Source organism: Cherax quadricarinatus, chromosome 44 (assembly GCF_038502225.1).
Source record: "Cherax quadricarinatus isolate ZL_2023a chromosome 44, ASM3850222v1, whole genome shotgun sequence".
Classification (NCBI taxonomy): domain Eukaryota; kingdom Metazoa; phylum Arthropoda; class Malacostraca; order Decapoda; family Parastacidae; genus Cherax; species Cherax quadricarinatus.
In genome coordinates this window covers 27,191,893-27,214,142 of record NC_091335.1, presented here as the reverse complement: position 1 = coordinate 27,214,142, position 22,250 = coordinate 27,191,893, and the positions used below count along the sequence as shown (strand labels likewise).

At 44.3% G+C, this 22,250-nt stretch overlaps 1 protein-coding gene across 1 annotated transcript in view; it reads left to right on the top strand.

Moving 5' to 3' along the window:
- The first annotated feature begins 1,905 nt into the window (after positions 1-1,905).
- The window catches only part of LOC138850972 (lysosomal phospholipase A and acyltransferase-like), a 37,653-nt gene continuing 17,308 nt past the window's right edge, over positions 1,906-22,250 (top strand). Inside the window, exons 1-6 of the mRNA XM_070094216.1 lie at positions 1,906-2,146; positions 10,786-10,928; positions 13,921-14,152; positions 14,748-14,972; positions 17,391-17,562; positions 20,927-21,049. Of these exons, the coding sequence (XP_069950317.1) occupies positions 1,921-2,146; positions 10,786-10,928; positions 13,921-14,152; positions 14,748-14,972; positions 17,391-17,562; positions 20,927-21,049 (1,121 nt within the window). The 5' untranslated portion in view covers positions 1,906-1,920. The remainder of the gene's footprint in view (positions 2,147-10,785; positions 10,929-13,920; positions 14,153-14,747; positions 14,973-17,390; positions 17,563-20,926; positions 21,050-22,250) is intronic.

Below are 22,250 nucleotides of genomic sequence, written 5' to 3'. Positions count from 1 at the left end.
TGGGCGCCTACCAAACCTAGGAATAGTATTCCGACATTTTAAGAAGAAATCGTTCAGGACCCTGTACACCGTGTACGTTAGGCCCATATTGGAGTATGCAGAACCAGTTTGGAACCCACACCTAGCCAAGCATGTAAGGAAGCTAGAGAAAGTGCAAAAGTTTGCACGAGGAGAGGTTAAGGGAAATCGACCTGACAACACTGGAAGACAGGAGAAAGAGGGGGGATATGATAACGACATATAAAATACTGAGAGGAATCAACAAGGTGGACAGAGGCAGGATATTCCTATGATGGGACACAGCAACAAGGAGTCACAGTTGGAAATTGAAGACTCGGATGAATCACAAGGATGTTAAGAAGTATTTCTTCAGTCAGAGTTGTCAGGAAGTGGAATAGTCTGGGAATTGATGTAGTGGAGGCAGGATCCATACATAGCTTTAAGAAGAGGTGTGATAAAACTCTTGAAGCAGGAAGAGTGACCTAATAACGACCAGTGAAGAGGCGGGCGCAGGAGCAGCTGTGATTCGACCCCTGCAACCACAACTAGGCGAGTACAGGTCGTCGACAACTTGACGCCTCACACTAAAGCACCACGAGTGGGTAACATTTTCTGTGACGTGTTTAGTCCTCTCATTAACAGAACATGATAAACCACACTAACACCGAGGCTACGACAGTAAGCCTATCATCACATTGTGGTGGGGGGGGGGATAGTAGTTGCTTGTTGGTAATGTTGGTTGTTTGTAGGTGGTGGTGGTTGATGGGTGGTTGTTTGTTGGTGATGTTAGTGGTGGTGGTGGTGTGCAGATGGTGGTGGTTACATGTGGGTGAGAGTTGGTTGTTTATGTGGGTGACGAACTGTTTGTTTACTATCTTCTCTGGGATAAAATTTCCCTTGTGTCTTGGACTCCCCTTTGGTCTACTCCCATGAAATATAAACGGAAAATGCCACATGTTCCCGTTGTGTCTACCATCAGTTATTGATCGTTAGAATAGATAAAAATAGAATAGATAAATATACACAGGGAACTTTTATTTAGACAAGGTTCACTGACCTGATAAGCTCTGCTCAGTCAAGGCTTCATCAGGCTGTTCCTTGATGAAGAATCATGTGCAACATCTGGGTATCCTTTTTTTGGACGTCTCCTCATAGGCTTCAGTACTGCAAGATGAGGACTTAGACACATGTGCAACATCTGGCTATCTTTATTGTGGACGTCTCGCCATCCAGTGGCATTATCAATACCAATTCAAGACAGTAGAACTATATACAAAAGATGAAGTAATCAGTCCCTCAACCTCAGTGTTGGTGAAGATCACCGTAGTCTTGAAGAGTCTGCAGTACAGGCATGAAGACTGGAGCTTGTGTAAGTGCCAGTCTTCATGCCTGTGCTGCAGACTCTTCAAGACTACGGTGATCTTCACCAACACTGAGGTTGAGGGACTGATTACCTCATCTTTTGTATATAGTTCTACTGTCTTGAACTGGTATTGATAATGCCACTGGATGGCGAGACGTCCACAATAAAGTTAGCCAGATGTTGCACATGTGTCTAAGTCTTCATCTTGCAGTACTGTATACCATACATGTGCAGGCTGTACTTTACTGGCTGAGCCTCGCTACCACTGAAGCCTATGAGGATGTAATTAGCCTTCTCGTTAAGGTCGTAAACAAAATATCACGTGAGTAGCCACGCTGGTCTTGAAAACACTGCGGTACCGGCAAGTGTATTAAACTCATTATTTTACTAACTCGTTCATACACTCCAAAAAAATCATCGCTGATGATGGGAAGCTGGAACACCTGAAAGACGGAAACAATGGCGACTGATATACCATTCGCAGTTGGTAGACGATGTAGTAATAGTGAATAATGAATAAGATAAGGTGCCAACAGTAGGTTGCTGGGGAAGACAATATGAGGCTTGGGAAGAGACAGGACCTCGTCAGAAGGCAGGTGGCCAGAGACGAGGTGGTACTAACCAAGGTGTGTGCGTGTGTGCACAAGCTGCGCCATAGCTCCTGGTTCAGCTGTTACCTCACAATGGCCACCTGGAACATGTTTTACTCGTGTTTCTTTGTGTTTATTATCTATTCACTGGCGGAAGGAAAGGGAACAAAATATATCCCTCCAGTTGTGTTAAGTAAGTATCGTATGTTTGTGTGTCCTCGTTATAATTTATCATTTTTTTTTTTTTGAGATTGTATTCCTTACTGTCAGTGAACAACAACTATGAGGGATCTGCAGAATATGAAATGACTATTTCTTTTTAGAGATGTAACAACATTCAGTCACGTCTGGCAAAAACCCAGTGTGACCATACCACTCTCTGACCGCGGGTTCAAACCCCACCCGTGGTATAGTTTGTTTGCAATAGTGTCATTACGATTTCGTGAGTCAATCCAGTGTGACCTTTGTAATCGTGTTTTGTTTTGCACTAACGCTCACATGATGAGCTGTGCGTGCACAATAAACTAGCCATACCACGGGAGGGAATAGAACCCGCGATTAGTCATAAAACTCTAGACCAATACCCTAGCCACTGGGCCAGCTGACTACAACAAGATTCATCCAGCTAGGTATATTTATACACCATAGGAAGGTTAGCATGGGCACCACTGTGACCACAAATGCAAGTTTTTACAGATGAATCCCCAAAGATTCCTCTGTAATAACTTGCAATTGTGGTCACAGTGGTGCCTATGTTAACCTTCCTATGGTGTATAAATATACCTAGCTGGATGAATCTTGTCGTAGCCAGCTGGCCCAGTGGCTAGGGCGTCGGTCTGGAGTTTTACGGCTCTCTGATCAATGGTTCTATTCCCTCCCGTTGCATAGTTTGTTTGCAGTCGGTGTCATTACGATTTCGTGAGGCACAATAAACTAGCCGCTCAAGCGGCGCAACTAAATACGCAGTGTTACACTGTGTTTAGTGTCCACCAGGAACACAGACGGTAATGAAATACACACATGTGCAACACTTGGGTGACCTTAATATAAAGACGCTTCGCCAAACAGCGGCCTTTTCAACTCATTACAGAGATTACAAACTGGTGACAATGGAGGACAAAGAAATTAGTCTCAACCTTGACAGATGGTGTCAAGTCCCTTTGATTATCAAGGATAAGGAACTAAAACACCTTTTAACGAGACATGGTGAGGGATTGACTACCTCATCATCCAGTGTCTCCACTATGACACGAAATCGTAATAACACTATTGCAAGCCAATCGCAGGATGGATGGGGCCCGAACCCAGTGGCTGACCAGTAGCTAACACACTGGTCAGCCAGTTTTATAACTCTCCTTCCATGGATTTGAACCCCATGTTTTTTTGTGATTTGTCTTCAGCTCAACACTCTTCATTGATGAAAGTCTTGACAACACAGACACCCAGGTGTTGTATGTGTGTCTTAGTTATCAACTAATTCGTAATGCAGTAGTTAGTACTAATATTAATATTTATTTACTACAAGTACAAGGTATACAGGCATACTACTACATAGAAAGCCGCTTGTTACGCAGAGCATTCCTCGCAAATCAGGTTAATTTCGTCCCAGGATGCGACCCACACCAGCCGACCAACACCCAGGTACCTATTTTACGGATAGGTGAACATGGACAGCAGGTGTCTTAAGGAAACACATCGTAATCTTTCCACCCGTACCGGGGATCGACCCCCCCGGACCTCAGTGTGAGAGCTGAGTGCACTAGCGCTCGAGCAGAAATAAAAAATATCATAAATGTGAAATTAAGATTACAATTATCTTCAGCGATTGGAAAGCTTATGGATTTTACAGTTCAGATAAGAAGCTTTGACTTAACTGATAAACGTGATCATTGTCGTTTAGATTTGATCACGAAAAACATTAGTTATATGGTATATCACATAGTAACTACCAAATCTGTACCTGGACCAGTGGTCAAGCTTTCTAACACCCGCTACATCTGTACCTGGACCAGTGGTCAAGCTTTCTAACACCCGCTACATCTGTACCTGGACCAGTGGTCAAGCTTTCTAACACCCGCTACATCTGTACCTGGACCAGTGGTCAAGCTTTCTAACACCCGCTACATCTGTACCTGGACCAGTGGTCAAGCTTTCTAACACCCGCTACATCTGTACCTGGACCAGTGGTCAAGCTTTCTAACACCCACTGCCACTACATCTGTACCTGGACCAGTGGTTAAGCTTTCTAACACCCACTGCCACTACATCTGTACCTGGACCAGTGGTCAAGCTTTCTAACACCCGCTGCCACTACATCTGTACCTGGACCAGTGGTCAAGCTTTCTAACACCCGCTGCCACTACATCTGTACCTGGACCAGTGGTCAAGCTTTCTAACACCCACTACATCTGTACCTGGACCAGTGGTCAAGCTTTCTAACACCCACTACACCTGTACATGGACCAGTGGTCAAGCTTTCTAACACCCACTACATCTGTACCTGGACCAGTGGTCAAGCTTTCTAAAACCCACTACATCTGTACCTGGACCAGTGGTCAAGCTTTCTAACACCCACTACACCTGTACCTGGACCAGTGGTCAAGCTTTCTAACACCCACTACATCTGTACCTGGACCAGTGGTCAAGCTTTCTAACACCCACTGCCACTACATCTGTACCTGGACCAGTGGTTAAGCTTTCTAACACCCACTGCCACTACATCTGTACCTGGACCAGTGGTTAAGCTTTCTAACACCCACTGCCACTACATCTGTACCTGGACCAGAGGTCAAGCTTTCTAACACCCACTACATCTGTACCTGGACCAGTGGTCAAGCTTTCTAACACCCGCTGCCACTACATCTGTACCTGGACCAGTGGTTAAGCTTTCTTACACCCACTACATCTGTACCTGGACAAGTGGTCAAGCTTTCTAACACCCAATACATCTGTACCTGGACCAGTGGTTAAACTTTCTAACACCCACTACATCTGTACCTGGACCAGTGGTCAAGCTTTCTAACACCCACTACATCTGTACCTGGACCAGTGGTCAAGCTTTCTAACACCCACTACATCTGTACCTGGACCAGTGGTCAAGCTTTCTAACACCCACTACATCTGTACCTGGACCAGTGGTTAAGCTTTCTAACACCCACTACATCTGTACCTGGACCAGTGGTCAAGCTTTCTAACACCCACTGCCACTACATCTGTACCTGGACTAGTGGTCAAGCTTTCTAACACCCGCTGATACTACATCTGTACCTGGACCAGTGGTCAAGCTTTCTAACACCCGCTGAAACTACATCTGTACCTGGACCAGTGGTTAAGCTTTCTAACACCCACTACATCTGTACCTGGACTACTGGTCAAGCTTTCTAACACCCGCTGATACATCTGCACCTGGACCAGTGGTCAAGCTTTCTAACACCCACTGCCACTACATCTGTACCAGGACCAGTGGTTAAGCTTTCTAACACCCGCTGCCACTACATCTGTACCTGGACCAGTGGTCAAGCTTTCTAACACCCACTACATCTGTACCTGGACCAGTGGTCAAGCTTTCTAACACCCGCTGCCACTACATCCGTACCTGGACCAGTGGTCAAGCTTTCTAACACCCACTACATCTGTACCTGGACCAGTGGTCAAGCTTTCTAACACCCGCTGCCACTACATCTGTACCTTGACCAGTGGTCAAGCTTCCTAACACCCACTACATCTGTACCTGGACCAGTTGTCAAGCTTTCTAACACCCGCTGCCACTACATCTGTACCTGGACCAGTGGTCAAGCTTTCTAACACCTTTCTACATACGCTGGACACTGCATATATTACATTTACATACGCTGGACACTGCGTATTTGCTGCTTTCGGCACAACGAGGTGCTGTCATCAGTAGGGAACAATCTTTCTTGTATCCACACAAAGTTTAATAGGTGTATTTTGCACCCAGCACCCAGCCTGTGGGCAGTAGTCACCCCATGCCCAGCCTGTGGGCGGTAGTCACCTCACACCCAGGCTGTGGGCGGTGGTCACACCACACCCAGGCTGTGGGCGGTGGTCACCCCACACCCAGCCTGTGGGCGGTGGTCACCCCACACCCAGCCTGCGGGCGGCAGCCACCCCACACCCAGCCCGTAGGGGGTGGTCACCCCACGCCCTGCCTGTGGGCGGTAGTCGCCCCACATCCAACCTGTGGGCGGTAGTCACCCCACGCCCAGCCTGTGGGCGGTAGTCATCCCACGCCCAGCCTGTGAGCGGTAGCCACCCCACGCCCAACCTGTGGGCGGTAGTCACTCCATGACAAGCCTGTGGGCGGTAACCACCTCACGCCCAGCCTGTGGGCGGTAGCCACCCCACGCCCAGCTTGTGGGCGGTAGTCACCCAATACCCATCCTGTGGGTTGGTAGTCACCCAATACCCATCCTATGGGTTGGTAGTCACCCCATACCCATCCTGTGGGTTGGTAGTCACCCCATACCCATCCTGTGGGTTGGTAGTCACCTCATACCCATCCTGCGGATTGGTAGTCAACCCATACCCATCCTGCAGATTAGTAGTCACCCCATACCCATCCTGCGGATTGGTAGTCACCCCATACCCATCCTGCGGATTGGTAGTCACCCCATACCCATCCTGCGGATTGGTAGTCACCCCATACCCATCCTGCGGATTGGTAGTCACCCCATACCCATCCTGCGGATTGGTAGTCACCCCATACCCATCCTGTGGGTTGGTAGTCACCCCATACCCATCCTGTGGGTTGGTAGTCACCCCATATCCATCCTGTGGGTTGGTAGCCACCACATACCCATCCTGTGGGTTGGTAGTCATCCCATACCCATCCTGTGAGTTGGTAGTCACCCCATACCCATCCTGTGGATTGGTAGCCACCACATACCCATCCTGTGGGTTGGTAGACACCACATACCCATCCTGTGGGTTGGTAGTCCCCCCATACCCATCCTGTGGGTTGGTAGTCAATACGGTCACTGTGATGGGTAAACAGATACAATCCATGTTTCTCATGAATTAAACTCACTTATCTCAGTGAGTAACATAATACGCCAGATTATGTGCCGTTCTCGAGGGCATATAAGGTCAGGTTCTGCGGTTATCTGGTAAGATAAGATAAGATTTTATTTGTATTTTTAACCCTGGTGGGTTAGCCACCCTGGGTATCCCAAGAAAGTCAGTACGTTATCAAGGGACAGTACGTTATCAAGGGACTGTCTCTTATTTCCATTGTGATCCTTCAACCCCTCAAGGAAGGCTCCTTGATGTTGGTGAGGGGCTCTTGATTTAGGGAATTGGATCTGTGCTCCAGTTCCCCGAATTAAGCCTGAATGCCTTCCACATCCCCCCCCAGGCGCTGTATAATCCTCCGGGTTTAGCGCTTCCCCCTTGATTATAATAATAATGTGATCCTTCAATCTTGTCCCCTAGGATGCGACCCACACTACTCGACAAACACCCAGGTACCTACTTGCTAGGACAACGGGACAACAAGCGTAAGAAAGCAAGCCCAGTGTTTTCACCCATGCCGGGGATCGAACCCTGGGCACTCGGTATGTTAGGCGAGAGCTTTACCTACCAGGTCACCAAGTGCTGGTGTCCCGTGATGTTTTCACTTTCTGGGGTCACCTGGTGTGGTCAGGTTCTGGGATCACCTGGTGTAGTCAGGTTCTGGGGTCACCTGGTGTAGTCAGGTTCTGGGGTCGCCTGGTGTAGTCAGGTTCTGGGGTCACCTGGTGTAGTCAGGTTCTGGGGTCGCCTGGTGTAGTCAGGTTCTGGGATCACCTGGTGTAGGCAGGTTCTGGGGTCACCTGGTGTAGTCAGGTTCTGGGGTCGCCTGGTGTAGTCAGGTTCTGGGGTCACCTGGTGTAGTCAGGTTCTGGGGTCACCTGGTGTAGTCAGGTTCTGGGGTCACCTGGTGTAGTCAGGTTCTGGGGTCACCTGGTGTAGTCAGGTTCTGGGGTCACCTGGTGTAGTCAGGTTCTGGGGTCACCTGGTGTAGTCAGGTTCTGGGGTCACCTGGTGTATCAGGTTCTGGGGTCACCTGGTGTAGTCAGGTTCTGGGGTCACCTGGTGTAGTCAGGTTCTGGGGTCACCTGGTGTAGTCAGGTTCTGGGGTCACCTGGTGTAGTCAGGTTCTGGGGTCACCTGGTGTAGTCAGGTTCTGGGGTCACCTGGTGTAGTCAGGTTCTGGGGTCACCTGGTGTAGTCAGGTTCTGGGGTCACCTGGTGTAGTCAGGTTCTGGGGTCACCTGGTGTAGTCAGGTTCTGGGGTCACCTGGTGTAGTCAGGTTCTAGGGTCACCTGGTGTAGTCAGGTTCTAGGGTCACCTGGTGTAGTCAGGTTCTAGGGTCACCTGGTGTAGTCAGGTTCTAGGGTCACCTGGTGTAGTCAGGTTCTAGGGTCACCTGGTGTAGTCAGGTTCTAGGGTCACCTGGTGTAGTCAGGTTCTAGGGTCACCTTGTGTAGTCAGGTTCTAGGGTTACCTGGTGTAGTCAGGTTCTAGGGTTACCTGGTGTAGTCAGGTTCTAGGGTCACCTGGTGTAGTCAGGTTCTAGGGTCACCTGGTGTAGTCAGGTTCTAGGGTCACCTGGTGTAGTCAGGTTCTAGGGTCACCTGGTGTAATCAGGTTCTAGGGTCACCTGGTGTAGTCAGGTTCTAGGGTCACCTGGTGTAGTCAGGTTCTAGGGTCACCTGGTGTAGTCAGGTTCTAGGGTCACCTGGTGTAGTCAGGTTCTAGGGTCACCTGGTGTAGTCAGGTTCTAGGGTCACCTGGTGAAGTCAGGTTCTAGGGTCACCTGGTGAAGTCAGGTTCTAGGGTCACCTGGTGTAGTCAGGTTCTAGGGTCACCTGGTGTAGTCAGGTTCTAGGGTCACCTTGTGTAGTCAGGTTCTAGGGTCACCTTGTGTAGTCAGGTTCTAGGGTCACCTTGTGTAGTCAGGTTCTAGGGTCACCTTGTGTAGTCAGGTTCTAGGGTCACCTGGTGTAGTCAGGTTCTAGGGTCACCTGGTGTAGTCAGGTTCTAGGGTCACCTGGTGTAGTCAGGTTCTAGGGTCACCTGGTGTAGTCAGGTTCTAGGGTCACCTGGTGTAGTCAGGTTCTAGGGTCACCTGGTGTAATCAGGTTCTAGGGTCACCTGGTGTAGTCAGGTTCTAGGGTCACCTGGTGTAGTCAGGTTCTAGGGTCACCTGGTGTAGTCAGGTTCTAGGGTCACCTGGTGTAATCAGGTTCTAAGGTCACCTGGTGTAGTCAGGTTCTAGGGTCATCTGGTGTAGTCAGGTTCTAGGGTCACCTGGTGTAATCAGGTTCTAGGGTCACCTGGTGTAGTCAGGTTCTAGGGTCACCTGGTGTAGTCAGGTTCTAGGGTCACCTGGTGTAGTCAGGTTCTAGGGTCACCTGGTGTAATCAGGTTCTAGGGTCACCTGGTGTAGTCAGGTTCTAGGGTCACCTGGTGTAATCAGGTTCTAGGGTCACCTGGTGTAGTCAGGTTCTAGGGTCACCTGGTGTAATCAGGTTCTAGGGTCACCTGGTGTAGTCAGGTTCTAGGGTCACCTGGTGTAGTCAGGTTCTAGGGTCACCTGGTGTAGTCAGGTTCTAGGGTCACCTGGTGTAGTCAGGTTCTAGGGTCACCTGGTGTAGTCAGGTTCTAGGGTCACCTGGTGTAGTCAGGTTCTAGGGTCACCTGGTGTAGTCAGGTTCTAAGCTCACCTGGCGCAGTCTCAGGTTCTAGGGTCACCTGGTGTAGTCAGGTTCTAAGGTCACCTGGTGTAGTCAGGTTCTAGGGTCACCTGGTGTAGTCAGGTTCTAGGGTCACCTGGTGTAGTCAGGTTCTAGGGTCACCTGGTGTAGTCAGGTTCTAAGGTCACCTGGTGTAGTCAGGTTCTAGGGTCACCTGGTGTAGTCAGGTTCTAGGGTCACCTGGTGTAGTCAGGTTCTAGGGTCACCTGGTGTAGTCAGGTTCTAAGCTCACCTGGCGCAGTCAGGTTCTAGGGTCACCTGGTGTAGTCAGGTTCTAGGGTCACCTGGCGCAGTCAGGTTCTAGGGTCACCTCGTGTAGTTAGGTTCTAAGGTCACCTGCTGTAGTTAGGTTCTAAGGTCACCTGCTGTAGTTAGGTTCTAAGGTCACCTGGTGTAGTTAGGTTCTAAGGTCACCTGCTGTAGTTAGGTTCTAAGGTCACCTGGTGTAGTTAGGTTCTAAGGTCACCTGGTGTAGTTAGGTTCTAAGTTCACCTGGTGTAGTTAGGTTCTAAGGTCACCTGGTGTAGTTAGGTTCTAAGGTCACCTGGTGTAGTTAGGTTCTAAGGTCACCTGGTGTAGTTAGGTTCTAAGGTCACCTGGTGTAGTTAGGTTCTAAGGTCACCTGGTGTAGTTAGGTTCTAAGGTCACCTGCTGTAGTTAGGACTCAAGATAAGCTGTATTCAGTGTAAACAAGGGTCTTAATTATAGACTTAAACATAGACTTAATTTATAAGTAAATAGACAAGTCCTTTTTATTAATTAAGATTCATTTTTGTTAAGGAAAATATCTTATTATCGCATTTTATTTAAAAAAAATTATTGTCGTATAGATTTGAGAAGGACCTGCCTGTTATGGGCCAGTGGGCCCTCTGCAGTGCTCGTCCATTCTTCTGGTTAGGTTAGGTAAGATTCATCAGGAAGCAGGACAAGTATTTCCTGACGCGGGTCTTATATGATGACCCGCCACTGGAGCCTTTGGTCATCTGATAGAGACCTTCAGCTGGCTTACCGGTACCCCCCTCCCCTTTTAAAATTAGGCCATTTCTTATGTATGAGGAATGTGTTATGTTGCAGTACCTGGTTGTGGAGGGTCACAGTTGGAGGCCAAGATTGACACACCTGCCTCAGTACGCGTCGTCTGCAACAGTAGAACCAATGAATGGTTCACTATGTGGCTTAACATCGACCTCATCATCCCTTCCTATATCGACTGCTTTGTAAGTTACTGCTTCTCTTTTTGACACTCTGTGTTTTATTTTGAATAACAGGACACAACACAGCGACTGGAATATACAAATAACCCTCAGTTTCGGTCCGACTTAGACCATTAGTCACACCTAATTAATGGTGTTACTGGTTAATGGTGCAAGTCAGACCAAAACGTCGTCATATGTTTCATTCACTTATGTGTGGGTTGTTTGTGTATTGTTCCAGTCACGGTATTGGGCCTTTTCATTTCTTAAGACGATGTTTCGGTTGTTTGTACATTTTTCTCACTTTACTCTGACGTATAAATGGTAGAATGTTAGTGATAATCGCCTCGTGTAAAGCTCTGGAAAAAAATACTTGTATTAAATAACGTATGCTGCAGAACAAACTACGAGACTGGATTCAAACCTACTGCTATTGTCAATACTGAAGAAAAGACACACAAGCTTTCATTGTCAAGCTCTACACAGAGCGAAACGCTGCCCCAGTTGAAGCTTGTTCTGCAACGTGTGTTTTTTAACCGGTCTGGAGATTTATAACTCTCTGATCGCGGGTTCTAACCCCACCCGTTGTATGGTTTGATTTGTTAAGCTCTACTGAGTTTAATACTGGTCAAAATTTCCTGAAAACTTAAAACTTTTCAGCTAAAATATGCCTATATATAAGGTACTTCAAAAAAATCGCCTACTTTCCGCAGAAAATTCAATTGCAGAAGCAATTTTGATTAGAATTAACTGTATCAGCAAATGAATGAAATAGTTGAGATTAAGAAATGAAGCACCATCACCTAGACAGCAGAATGGAGTGTGAAACAGTAATGGAAGACAAAATATAAGGAGGGAGAGAGAGTATTAGGTGCAAACCACGAAGTGAGTGGGGCTTAAATCAATGACAATTATTTTATTACTATTTCGAAGGGGTAAAACAGGTGGAATTGATGGGATAAAGACAGAAATGTTAAAAGCATGTGAGAATATAGTGTTGGAGTGGTTAGTGCTTTTGTTTAATAAATGTATGGAAGAGGGGAAGGTACCTGGGGAATGGCAGAAAGGATACATAGTTCCTTTGTATAAAGACAAAGGGACAAAAGAGTGTAAAAATTATTGGGGAATAAGTCTGTTGAGTATACCTGGTAAAGTGTATGGTAGTTATTACTGAAAGAATTAAGAGTAAGATGGAGAGCAGGATTCCAGATGAACAAGGAGGCTTTAGGAAGGGTAGGGGGTGTGTAGACCAAGTGTTTACAGTGAAACATACAGGTGAACAGTATTTAGATAAGAGTAAAGAAGTTTTTTGTTGCATTTATGGATTTGGAAAAGGCGTATGATAGGGTGGATGGGGGGCAATTTGGCAAATTTTGTAAATGAATGGAATAGGTGGCAGGTTACTGAAGGCAGTAAAGAGTTTCTTTTCGAGGATAGTGAGGCTCAAGTTAGAGTATGTAGGAGAAAGGGAGATTATTTCCCAGTAAGAGTAGACATTAGATAGGAATGCGTGATGTCACCGTGGTTGTTCAATATATTTATAGATAGGGTTGTAAACAAAGTGAATGATCGGGTGTTGGCAAGAGGTGTGGGATTAAAAGATAAAGAATCTAACACAAAGTGGGAGTTGTCACAGATGCTTTTTGCTGATGACACTGTTCTTTTTGGAGATTCTGAAGAGAGGTTGAAGAGGTTGGTGGAAGAGTTTGGTAGGATATATAAAAGAAGGAAATTAAAAGTGAACATAGGAAAAAGTAAGGTGATGAGGATAAAAAAAACTGGGAAATGAAAGACTGGATATTAGACTGGAGGGAAGGAGTATGGAGTAGGTGATTGTATTCAGATATTTGGGAGTGGACTTGTCAGCAGATGAGTCTATGAAGGACGAGATGAACCATAGAATTGATGAGGGGGAGAAAGGCGAGTGGTGCACTGAGTAGTCTGTGGAGACAACGTTATCTATATGAGTGAAGCATGGGTGATGAGTGTTGTAACAAGAAGGCTGGAGGCAGTGGAGATGTCGTGTCTGAGGGCAATGTGTGGTGTGAATATTATGCAGAGAATCCATAGTTTAGATATTAGAAAGAGGTGCGGAGTTACTAAAAGTATTATCCAGAGGACCGAGGAGGGGTTGTTGAGGTGGGTCAGACATTTAAAGAGGTGGAATGAAATGGAATGACTTACAGAGTTTATAAATCTGTAGTGAAAGGAGGGCAGGGTAGGAGTCGGCCCAGGAAAGGTTAGAGGAAGGAGGGGTAAAGGAAATTTTGTATGGAAGGGGCCTGGACTTACAGCAAGCATGCATGAGTATGTTAGATAAGAGTGATTGGAGACAAATTGATTTTATGACTTGACATGCTATTGGAGTGTGAGTAAAGTAACATTTATGAAGGGATTCAGGGAAACTGGTTAGCCGGACATGTGTCCTGGAGATGGGAAGTACAGTGTCTGCACTCTGCAGGGTGTTGATATATGCAGTTATTTAACTACAGGGTAGGCACTCATCTGACAAGATCGTGATGGAGTGAATGATGATGAAAGTGTTTCTTCTTTTTTCGGGTCACCCTGCCATGGTGGGAAACGGCCGATGTGTTGATAAAAAAGTTATATAACTGCTTTTTCAGAATCTTCTCAGCATCATTTTCAGAACTGGTGCCATTGAAAAATATTCTGGAATGTTTATAGTGTGTTTCTGTGACGTCCATCTTAGCTGCATTATCCGTGATCTTGTGAAGTTTGTTATGTTATTTAGCTGCATTGTCTCGAAGTTTGTGTATTCTTTTTCAAACACCCACAACTTTAACACAATGTGTTAATTCAGTGATTAGTTCAAAGTTTGTTTCAAAATTTGCATAAACTTTCTGTCGACCTGAATTGCGTGATGGTTCTCGTGTTTAGTCGGGAGCGACTAGCCTTTCTATTTTTTTTTTTTTTTTTTTTTGAGTATTTATTCATACGTGAATTTAGGTCATGTTGACTGCATATGTTATTTCTACACAGATTAATTTATCTCCAGGTTGCACACATGAAACTGGAATATGACAACGTAACACGGACCACCAGAAACGCAGCTGGGGTGGAGACTAGAATCCCTGGCTTTGGTAACTCCTCAACAGTTGAGTGGTTGAACCCCGGGGATGTCTACTTGCTGGGGTACTTCAACAATCTTGTCAGTGGTATTCTTCCCTTGGGGTACGAAAGAGGCGTCACGCTCAGGGGAGCACCTTATGACTTCCGCAAGGCACCAAGTAAGTGTACTCGCATCGACAGCTATTTGACCAAGGAAAGACACACGAAATAGCGAGGTTTTACTAAATCAACGTTTCGTTCTGAGTAGAACTTTATCAAGTCACGGATCGCCTTGATACAGCTCTACAAAGAGAGAAACGTCGTCCCAACAAAACCTTAGTCCTAAACGTGTGTCTTCTTCACGATGATCTTCAGTGAGACACTTGGGACCGGGTGAAGCCAACGTTAAGGAAGATATAACACGGGGTAGAAAAAATCCGTATATCTCTGAGTCCATGAAAGAGACTCGTCAAAACAATGAGGAGGATCTGCTGAAGAGAGGCTCTGACTGAGGCCGAGATATGTATGTCTTCTTTCATCTCAGTGTTTTATTTTATTTCCACGTGGGAGTGGCCTGTTTATTGATAAGTGTTAGTGACACTTGTACTTGCAATGAAACCAGTCTATGGTGGCAATAAAGCAGAAGATACGATGAATACTATGGTAGTAATAGTAAAAGCAGTAGTAGTTGTAGTAGTAATAGTAGTAGCAGTAGTAGTATAGTATTGTCTACCCGTGGATTTGTATTCTCTCACAATTTATTTGCCATTCTAGATGAACTTGGAGAGTACTTCCTGAACCTGCGTGATCTGATTGAGTCTACACGTGTTGAGACAGGACATAAGGTAGTGTTGGTGGCCCACAGCATGGGTGCTCCCCTCGTACATTACTTCCTCAACTACCAACCTCAGTCATGGAAGGACCAGTACATAGAAACTCTCGTCACCCTCTCCGGTGCCTGGGCTGGATCAGTCAAAGCCGTCCATATTTATGCTACAGGTAGGGAACATTATTATTTTTTTTGTGCCATTTATGGATTTGGAAAAGGTGTATGACAGGGTGGATAGGGGGCACTATGGCAGATGTTGCAAATGTAGGGAATGGGAAGTAGGTTATTGAAAGCAGTGAAAAGTTTTTACGAGGATAGTGAGGCTAAGGTTAGAGTATGTAGAAGAGAGGGAGATTATTTCCCAGTAAAAGTAAGCCTTAGACAAGGATGTGTGAAGTCACCATGGTTATTCAATATATTTATAGATGGGGTTGTAAGAATCTAACACAAAATGAGAGTTGTCACAGTTGCTCTTTGCTGATGACACTGTGCTTTTGCGAGATTCTGAAGAGAAGTTGCAGAGGTTGGTGGATGAGTTTAGTAGGATATGTAAAAGAAGAAAATTAAAAGTGAATATAGGAAAGAGTAAGGTGATGAGGATAATAAAAAAAATTAGGTGATGAAAGATTGGATATCAGATTGGAGGGAGAGAGGATGGAGAAGGTGAATGTATTCAGATATTTAGGAGTGGACGTGTCAACAGATGGGTCTGTGAAGGATGAGGTGAATCATGGAATTGATGAGGGGAAAAAGGTGAGTGGTGCACTTAGGAGTCTGTGGAGACAAAGAACTTTGTCCATGGAAGCAAAGAGGGGAATGCATGAGAGTATAGTCATACTAGTGCTCTTATATGGATGTGAAATGGGTGGTGAATGTTGCAACAAGGAGAAGGCTGGAGGCAGTGAAAATGACATGTTTGAGAGCAATGTGTGGTGTGAATATAATGCAGATAATTCATAGTTTGATAATTAGGAGTAGGTATGGGATCAAAACTATTATCGAGAGGGCTGAGGAGGGGTTGTTGAGGTGGTTTGGACATATAGAGAGGATGGAACAAAATAGAATGACATCGAGAGTGTATAAATCTGCAGTGGAGGGAAGGTGGGGTTGAGGTCGGCCTAGGAAAAGTTGGAAGGAGGGGGTAAAGGAGGTTGTGTGCGAGGGGCTTGGACTTCCAGCAAGCATGTATGAGCGTGTTTGATGGGAGTGAATGGAGACAGATGATATTTAGTACTTGACGTGCTGTTGGAGTGTAAGCAATGTAACATTCATAAAGGGATTTAGGGAAACCGTTAGCACGCCTCAGGCAGGACAGTGATGGAGTGATGAAAGTTTTTCTTTTTCGGGCCACCCTGCCTTGGTGGGAGATGGCCGGTGTTTTAATATAACATAAAATGTATTATTATTATTATTATTATTATTATTAATGGAAGAAGGCATAATGATAGACAATATGGATTAAAGAATACAAGTACATGCACTGTAGGACAAATTTTCAGATTATAATGGATGTGTCGGTCCAGAACATTGGTCACTTCAGAGAACGAGAAAACATTGTATGTATTATATATATATATATATATATATATATATATATATATATATATATATATATATATATATATATATATATATATATATATATGCAATAAGATCACAGTAAACAGGTGATTTCAGAATATGCAAAACAACCACTCTGAAAGAATAGAGAAATTCCAAGCGCTTTCGTGACTACTCACATTATCAAGTTCCTTGATAATGTGAGTAGTCACGAAAGCGCTTGGAATTTCTCTATTCTTTCAGAGTGGTTGTTTTGTATATATATATATATATATATATATATATATATATATATATATATATATATATATATATATATATATATATATATATATATATATATATATATATATATATATATATGCATATATATATAGTGGAGAATGCAAGTGACAGGCAAGTCAAGTTACTTGTGATCACCTAATTGCCGTATCACGTGAGCCGAGAAACACCACCACCTGGCAGTAGTAGTATCATGTGTGCGAGAGTTTTGGAAATGCATTGGTTACCAGCCTCTTTTGCTCTATGGCGTTGAAAATGTTCCAGTTGGGTTCTTAGTAGACCATTCCAGCATCATTCCAGTACGTGTATGGCACAAGAGCTGCTCGTGTTGTCTGGGTTACAGGCATTGCATGTTGTATTCTCCACATGGCTACCATGACCACATCTATCAGAAACTTAATGGTAATATAGATCTGTAGACCTTCATACGTAAGAGCTTAAGCAAGAGTTCCAACCACTCGCTGCGTCATCAAAATCTGATGTAGACGCCGCTGAAGTTATTCTGTCGATGTGGCCGATGGGTTGGTTTATACTTAAGGCCTATCGAATAAATGAGTCATTTACCCAGCTATACACCACCAGGCAACCATACTTGTATACCATACATATATAAACTGCCAGGAACGCATACCTCGGTGAATATACACAGAGAGCTACGTACCTCTCCGGGCATATACACGAATGACAGACTTATATACGAATATTCTAAGCACAGTAATGAGCTTTTCTTTAACCTCTTCTTCCAGGAGACAACTTGGGCATACCTTTCCTTAAAGCAAGCAAAGCAAGGATAGAACAAGTAACCTTACCTAGTCTGTCCTTCCTGCTACCCTCGTCCCAAGTCTGGGGTCCTGAAGAAGTTTTAATTCAGACGAAGCAAAGGAACTATTCTACTGGAAACTTCAAGGAATTATTTGAGTGAGTTAGACACTATTTCAACCTTTACCACTGTTTCAGTAGTAATTATAAGAAACAGTGGGGGCTTTATCCCCCACAGTGGAGGCTCTTTCACCCACAGTGGGTGAAACGTTGAAATATGTAGGTTACTAATCATGTTACTGTGAGTTACTACTCGTTGGTTCACACGAGTTAGATATAATGAATCAAAAATACGTTTTTTCGTTACTATCTCAATCAGGCTGATGTATTAGTCAGGATTAAGTTATATTATTTAAATTATATTAGTCATGGTTAGGTAGTATTAGTCAAAAATAAGCAATATTAGCCATTATTAAGTAATAAATTAGAGGCTAATACATCTGGAGTAGCTTCGTGTATGGGAAGAAGGGAAACTAGTTGAACAAATATTCATTTGGACAACGTTTCGCCCTGTGTAGAGCTTCATCAAGCCGTGATCTGTTGAAGCTCTACAGAGCGCGAGACATTGTGAAGATACAATGACGAGCTTAGAGGGATCATTATATAAATTTATATTGCAAACCTCTATCTAACTTATCTGATATTTTTTTTTAGATTAGATTTTGCCGCTGAAGTGGCTAGTTTATTGTGCATCCCATATCCATGTTGAAAATTACATAAAATGCCGACAAACAGAAGATTAAGACACATTGTGCAACAGTTGGGTATTTTTATTGTTGAAATGTTTCACCTACACAGTAGGTGTCTTCCGTCAAATAGAGAGGCAGCTGGAATTTGACTGAAGAAGCCTACTATGTAGGCGAAACGTTTCATCAACAAAGATACCCAACTGCTGCACATCTTTATCCCATATTCATCCTGTGGATGGTGGCACAAGAGCATATGGATACGCAAAAGACCTAGGAACTAGGCCTCAAAAAGGGTTTACAAGAGTACATGTGGATTTATATCCACAGTTCACTTATGATTTAGGAAATTTGCTTAATATATCTAGTATCTTATTTTTATTAATATCTTAGCATATCATATAGGTTATTATACTATCTCCATATTCCTCAACAAGTGGGCAATAAAGAGCATAGTGTTCAAGACAGTGACCATATCGCTGGCCACATTTGGTTTGATCATCTGTGTCTCCCTAACTGCCAGAAGTACTTGTAACCAAGCCTAATCCTGGCTACTACAACATCAGTCAGTACTTGTAACCAAGCCTAATCCTGGCTACTACAACATCAGTCAGTAGTTGTAACCAAGCCTAATCCTGGCTACTACAATATCAGTCAGTACTTGTAACCAAGCCTAATCCTGGCTACTACAATATCAGTCAGTACTTGTAACCAAGCCTAAGCCTGGCTACTACAACATCAGTCAGTACTTGTAACCAAGCCTAAGCCTGGCTACTACAACATCAGTCAGTCTGTTCACATTGCAAGTTGCTCCACAAACGTAATTATCAACGTTCATGACATCATACTGGGTAACTGCTGTAACTCCTATAACATTCAGTTTCACTATTTACTTCTCTCCTAATATTATTCCTAATGCTAGACACAGATACGCCAAAGTTATATTCTACATTTTCCTTCAGGGTACTTTTCTTGGTGAACGTATCAAGCAGTAATCCAGTGTGTGATGGAATCCATAACAACTGTACATAAATTCCTTTTTCCCGGATTTTTTAGTATACCTGGCTTCTCCAGTAAGCTTGTTGTTAATCTGTATGTGAGTCAAGAGCCTTCAGTGATGACATAGAATCAGTAATAATCATAGGCAAGTTCAGTGTTATAATTTATCTTTAGCGCCATTAGAATGCAGTATAGACGCCCAGTTGTTAATTCTTCTCCTGAACTCAACATACTTCCTATAATCATCTGTGGAGGTGACAACAAGAGCAAATGCAGCCCTGCCAGTAGACTCTTGTTTAGATCCATCAGTGTATATAACTTGTGATAAATTATTACAAACAGTTAGGCGAGAAATTTCTTCTTGGGCAGTTTCTTTTACAAGTGATTTAAGGAAGGGATTACTAGCAATGAGCTTCTTGGGAGGCACTTGCAGGTATGTGATATTAAATGAACACATCTTCTTTGGAGGGGTGAAATACTCTTGTTGTCTACAGTGATACAGTTCGTGCAAAAATTTAATATAATTGCATGTTTTCACAGTCCATTTAGATCCGTGTATTTACTGCTAGATTCATAGTGACAGTGATTGGTTCATTTCTTAACATTCTAATACCGAGTACAGTGTTAATCTCAACAATCCTATCACTGATACTAGAGACACCAAGTACTTTCCTCATAATAAGAACATTAGTGGTACACTATCACTGATATTTGGACATAAAGCAACTTCCTCATATTAAGAACCTTGGTAGATTTGGGACATCCAAGAATAATTCCGAGGGCTTCATTTTGCATTAACTCTAAGAGCAGGAGAAAACTCCATAGCTAATATCAACATGGGCATAACATAATTAATATAATCTATGTACATCACATAATCTATGTACTATCACATTAGCATCGTAGTTGGGGTTGTAGACAGCAACAGCTTTGAAAACATTTCTTATTAGTTGCGGTGTGATAAATTTATGGAAGAATACATCTACACTAAGATATCTGTAAGACTGAACGCAGCCGATTTTTTCACCCTACAAACAGATGGGTGGGGGATGTTTCGTTTTAGATGAAGATATGATGAGGCCTAATCGATTTCAAATTATTTGAACTTTGTTGAGAATGGTTCTCTTATGCCCTGTTGTATGGATCGTGATGTAATCAGCATAGCTTAGGTGAGGTAGGTAGAGCATTCAAGAGAGCATTAATTAGAACATTAAATAGCATAGGACTGAGAGCTCCTCCTAGGGACATTTCTTTAGACTCACTTCTGTAGCTTTGGTAGAGGACAGAAGATACTCTATTTGACATAACCTAATATCCAATTATGTAGGCTACCATCAATATTCATTTTGGCTAGTTCATAAAGGATGTGTTTGCGATATCAAATGCAGATCTTTAAATCAAGAAATATGGTGAAAACTTATCTGATTGTATTTCACCTTATCTTATTAATAAATGATAACAGTAAGGTGGGATATTACTATGTAGTGGCTTTTATTTTTGTTTGTAAACGAGGCGAGAAGCCAGCTCCTTGGTTAATAGGGATTAAAGTAAACTCCCAGCGTATACACTGAGAGATATACACCTCTCACTGTACATTATCCTGCGCTAGCTTGTGTATGTCCTGTTTCCTGCTTATACAAAGCTCTAGCCTAATAGAGAAGCTAATTCATCTGTTATTGCAGTTAATGTTATTTACTGATGTTCATAATTTTGAAGTTCATCTATTGTTTCCTGTTGTTGTAGACACTGTTATTTACTGATATTACCTTTTCCTGAAGGAATCTGAAATTGCCTGACGCCTACGACATGTATCTAGACACCAAGAATCTTCTCCATTTGTCGACAGCTCCAGGAGTAGAGATACACTGTATTCATGGTGAAGGCGTCGCCACTGTGGAAAAGTAAGGATTTTTATTGCTTTCTTACTTCACAATCTTATCTTCTAAGGTTTCACGAGTATTCGCTGTATTTGCGGTCACATTTTATCCTGTGTACTGCCACGAATATTGTTATACGTTAACTGTGTTAACTGTGTTCTGACATCTCTAAACATTTGCAAATAGTGATAACCACCCACAGGATGGGTATGAGGTGACTACCACCCACAGGATGGGTATGTGGTGAATACCACCCACAGGATGGGCATGAGGTGACTACCACCCACAGGATAGGTATGTGGTGACTACCACCCACATGATGGGTATGAGGTAACTACCACCCACAGGATGGGTATGTGGTGACTACCACCCACAGGATGGGTATGTGGTGACTACCACCCACAGGATGGGTATGAGGTGACTACCACCCACAGGATGGGTATGTGGTGACTACCACCCACATGATGGGTATGAGGTAACTACCACCCACAGGATGGGTATGTGGTGACTACCACCCACAGGATGGGTATTAGGTGACTACCACCCACAGGATGGGTATATGGTGACTACCACCCACAGGATGGGTATGAGGTGACTACCACCCACAGGATGGGTATGTGGTGAATACCACCCACAGGATGGGTATGAGGTGACTACCACCCACAGGATGGGTATGAGGTGACTACCACCCACAGGATGGGTATGTGGTGAATACCACCCACAGGATGGGTATTAGGTGACTACCACCCACAGGATGGGTATGTGGTGACTACCACCCACAGGATGGGTATGAGGTGACTACCACCCACAGGATGGGTATGTGGTGAATACCACCCACAGGATGGGTATGAGGTGACTACCACCCACAGGATGGGTATGAGGTGACTACCACCCACAGGATGGGTATGTGGTGAATACCACCCACAGGATGGGTATGAGGTGACTACCACCCACAGGATGGGTATGAGGTGACTACCACCCACAGGATGGGTATGAGGTGACTACCACCCACAGGATGGGTATGAGGTGACTACCACCCACAGGATGGGTATGAGGTGACTACCATCCAGAGGATGGGTATGAGGTGACAACTACCCACAGGATGGGTATGAGGTGACTACCACCCACAGGATGGGTATGAGGTGACTACCACCCACAGGATGGGTATGAGGTGACTACCACCCACAGGATGGGTATGAGGTGACTACTATCCAGAGGATGGGTA